General features: G+C 34.3%; 1 protein-coding gene across 1 annotated transcript; it reads left to right on the forward strand.

Moving 5' to 3' along the window:
• Window positions 1-1,741: 1,741 nt before the first annotated feature.
• Window positions 1,742-3,752, forward strand: LOC114421449 (berberine bridge enzyme-like 13). The gene has a single exon (XM_028387361.1). The coding sequence runs from the start codon at window positions 1,867-1,869 to the stop codon at window positions 3,448-3,450; it is 1,584 nt and encodes a 527-aa protein (XP_028243162.1). The 5' UTR covers window positions 1,742-1,866; the 3' UTR covers window positions 3,451-3,752.
• Window positions 3,753-4,162: the final 410 nt, after the last annotated feature.

Genomic DNA, 4,162 nt, shown 5'->3' on the forward strand with positions numbered 1-4,162 from the left:
TAGTAAAATTTAATATATGTATATACATATATTTAAAATAAATTATCTAAAATTATTTCAAATAAAAGCTAATTGTATGAATATTTATCTAAAATCATATTCATTAATATTTTAATGTGAGTTTAGAAACATAAATTCATCAAATACTGACAATAAAGATAATAAAGATGATAATGATAATAATATTGTAATTTAATATATATGTCAGCATTTAAATTTATTTTCAGTTTGAAAATACACACATCAAATTTTGTACAAGTTTTTTTTTTTCTTGAATAAAATAGTAGAACGGAAAGACACTACTGGGACTTCGACATGTTGGTTGCCAACACAAGTTAGATAAATAATTCTATTAATGAAAAATTTGTTATTTTTCATCTACTGAAAGACATGCACGTCTCTTAATTATTACTTGCTTAAGATTTAAACCCGAATTATACTTGAAAAACCCAAATATCTACATAATTGTACTGAGTTTTGCTAGCAATATTTTCCTTTGTTTTCTTGTTTTAATGTAACTATTTTTTTTTTATTTAATATACTTTTCACTTGTATTCTCTTCACATGACCGACACCTATCTTAAGTGACAGAAATACGCGGAAAAGGAAAACATAGCCTAGTCTTTGTAATAAATACTATTTGACTTCTTCATTTATACATACATTCATTAAAAAAATAAATCATTTCTAGTATGAAGACGCTTTCATCTTGATTTCTTATTTTTGCTACACGTATTTTTAATGCACATACAAGCACTTACTCTTAAACACTCACGATCATACGGAATATTTAGGTTTCTTTTTTAACATGTAGCATCTTTAGTCTTTTAAGAACGTAAAACTTCATAAACATTTCATAAGAGAGCCATTCATGCAATTTTCTGTCAAAACATATACCAAAATTTTCTGCACATAAAAAAGTCTCCTACTCAGTTAAGAAATGTTATTGAAAATTATATTTGACGATACAAAAATGAAAAAAAAAAGGTACTTTAAAAAATTTATCGTAGTTGTCTAGCTTTACGTACAAGTTCCCTATCTTTCAAATTCATATAGTTACACTACAACTTAATTTTTTTTTTTTGTATACGTTCAAAAAGTACATAGCATATATCTTATATTTTGACTTCAACACGGTTCTTGTTAACATTAATTACTCTTGGCAAACAAGTATTACAAAACTTGAGGATGGGTTGTTAAACGTTACGTAACACAATCAATTAAAGTAACAAATTAATATACTAAATGATTAGAAATGTGGACCATAGGATTATAACCACCAGAAGGCCAAGGAATGGATTCGATTTAAATTTACAGAGATAATAGTATAAAATTATGCAGAATTTGCTTTATTTGGTGCATGATCGCATAATGCTGCATATATACAGACATGTTTATCTCTTATTCTTCTCAAAAACATTAAGGGACCCGTGGGGCCATTCAAGACTATTGCCTTGCCTTGCACATGACTAAAGGGTTATACCGCTCTCTTTTATGGGATGAAGCAAAGTCATTGTCACATTTTTATGTATGTGAAAATGGTCGTTGTTCAACACCAATTGTGTGAATGAAATTAATAGGGAGTTCAGTTTAACGAGTGATCTTAATATGGATATATGACTGTGTTAAATATCTTTAGAATTTTTTTTATTATTTATGATAATTCTTTTATCTGATTGGAACATTTCACACTGTCCTAATTAAAATTAGAACATTCGACCCAAATCAATGCCAATACTCTTCATCTATGTGATGTAGGTCTTAGCTCAAGTAACCCTATACTGTTACAGCATTATGGCACCATAGCTCAATTATATATAGAGCATTGGTGACACCCTTCTTGGCACAAAACAGAACACAAAAACCATGGTGTCACCAATCTCACTTATTGTCCTCTTGTTATTAGTTTCTTTAGGAGATTCAGCTTCAGTTCAAGAAAGTTTTGTCCAATGTCTCAACTTGAATTCGGACAAAACATTTCCATTTTACTCATCAATCTACACTGCAAGCAACCCTTCATTCACCAGCATCCTTGACTCCTCCGCACAGAACCTAAGGCTTTTGGTGCCTTCAGTGCCAAAACCCGAGTTCATATTCACACCCTCTCGTGATTCCCATGTTCAAGCAGCAGTAATCTGCTCCAAGAAACTTGGGATTCACATTAGAGTGCGAAGTGGCGGCCATGACTATGAGGGAATTTCGTACGTCTCCGAAATTGAGAGCCCCTTCATAGTTGTGGATTTGGTCAAGCTCCGCGGCATCGACGTTGATGTAAAAAGCAACACTGCTTGGGTTCAAGCTGGTGCCACAACTGGTGAAGTTTACTACAGAATATATGAGAAGAGTTCAGTTCATGGTTTCCCTGCAGGCCTTTGCACAAGCTTAGGCATTGGAGGGCATATCACAGGAGGAGCATATGGAGCCATGATGAGAAAATATGGCCTTGGAGTTGATAATGTCTTAGATGCTAAAATTGTTGATGCCAATGGAAGAATTCTTGATAGAGAAGCCATGGGGGAAGACTTATTTTGGGCTATAAGAGGAGGTGGAGGTGGAAGCTTTGGAATCCTTCTTTGGTGGAAGATAAAGCTTGTTTCTGTGCCACCAACTGTGACAGTTTTTACAGTTACCAAAACCCTTGAGCAAGGTGCAACCAAGATTCTTCACAAATGGCAAGAAGTGGCACCTTATATTGATGAAAACCTCTTCATCAGAGTCATCATTCAGCCATCTAGTGATGCAAGAAACAAGACTCAGAGAACCATCGCAACTTCTTACAATGCTCTCTTCCTTGGTGGGGCCAGAACACTCCTCCAAGTCATGAAGACAAGTTTTCCTGAATTGGGGTTGACAATAAAGGATTGCTTGGAAACTAGTTGGATCAAATCTGTGCTCTATATTGCAGGCTTTCCAAGTGACACCCCCCCAGAAGTTCTGCTCAAAGGAAAGTCAACATTCAAGAACTTCTTCAAGGCAAAATCAGATTTTGTGAGGGAACCGATACCGGAAACCGGGCTCGAGGGGTTGTGGCAAAGGTTGCTGGTTGAAGACAGCCCCTTGATGATTTGGAACCCATATGGTGGAAGGATGAGCCAGTTTTCAGAATCTGAGACCCCATTTCCTCACAGAAATGGAACACTATACAAAATTCAGTACTTGTCTTTGTGGCAAGAGGGAGACAAGAATGCTGCAAAGCACATAGATTGGATTAGGAAGCTTTACAACTATATGGGTCCTTATGTTTCTAGCTTGCCAAGGGAAGCATATGTGAATTACCGGGATCTTGATTTGGGGATAAACACCAAGAACAGCACAAGTTACATTCAAGCAAGTGCTTGGGGTTATAGGTATTACAAGAACAACTTTGACAGGTTGGTGAAGATTAAGACCAAAGTGGATCCTGAAAACGTGTTTAGGCACGAGCAGAGTATCCCACCACTTCCACTCTGAATGAAAAAGGAAAGAAATGGGGGAATACGGCACCATGCTGCTACAATCATTAAGACTGGTTACTATAAAATTTGTGAAAGGGTTAATATGCTAGTTTAGAGCAAAAAGGATACAGTACAAATATATAATTAGTTGCTTTGTTTTTGGTCAAGTTAATGTTGTGAGATACAGATTATGTTGCTAATCGTTTGCTGTTTCTGTGATTTGTGTATTTCACTAGATTGTGTATTTATGTATGAGTGACTGAAGTGTTGTTTCTCAAGCAAAAACTGTGTTATATCACTAATGGTCTTGTTCTTGGATCTGAATGTCTTAAACATAATTCTGAAATGTGTCACTTGAAAGCACAAATAATAATGCTTAACAGCCTTGTGCTATTTTCCCTCTCTCTGTCAAAGAAATTATTGAGTAATCAATTTCTCATCTAAAATCAATTCAATTTTGAAAATCATTTTAAAACCAAAAGATGGAAACTACTAGAAGATGTTTTCTTGTCCTTTTCTTCTGTTTTCTTCAAGTGTTTCATTCAAGTGCTTAAGAAACAAACTTTTTTAAAAGAAAAATATATTCAGGAAACAAACACCTTATACAAATCTTAGAAAACATAAACTGATTTCGAAAACAGTAAGTAAATATCCTAGTGTTTTGTGTTTTCTATTCATTTTCTGAAAGTCACATATCACCTTTTTATTATTATACTTAAAAAACACAA

The sequence above is a fragment of the Glycine soja genome, chromosome 8 (genome assembly GCF_004193775.1).
Source record: "Glycine soja cultivar W05 chromosome 8, ASM419377v2, whole genome shotgun sequence".
NCBI classification, from domain to species: Eukaryota; Viridiplantae; Streptophyta; class Magnoliopsida; order Fabales; family Fabaceae; genus Glycine; species Glycine soja.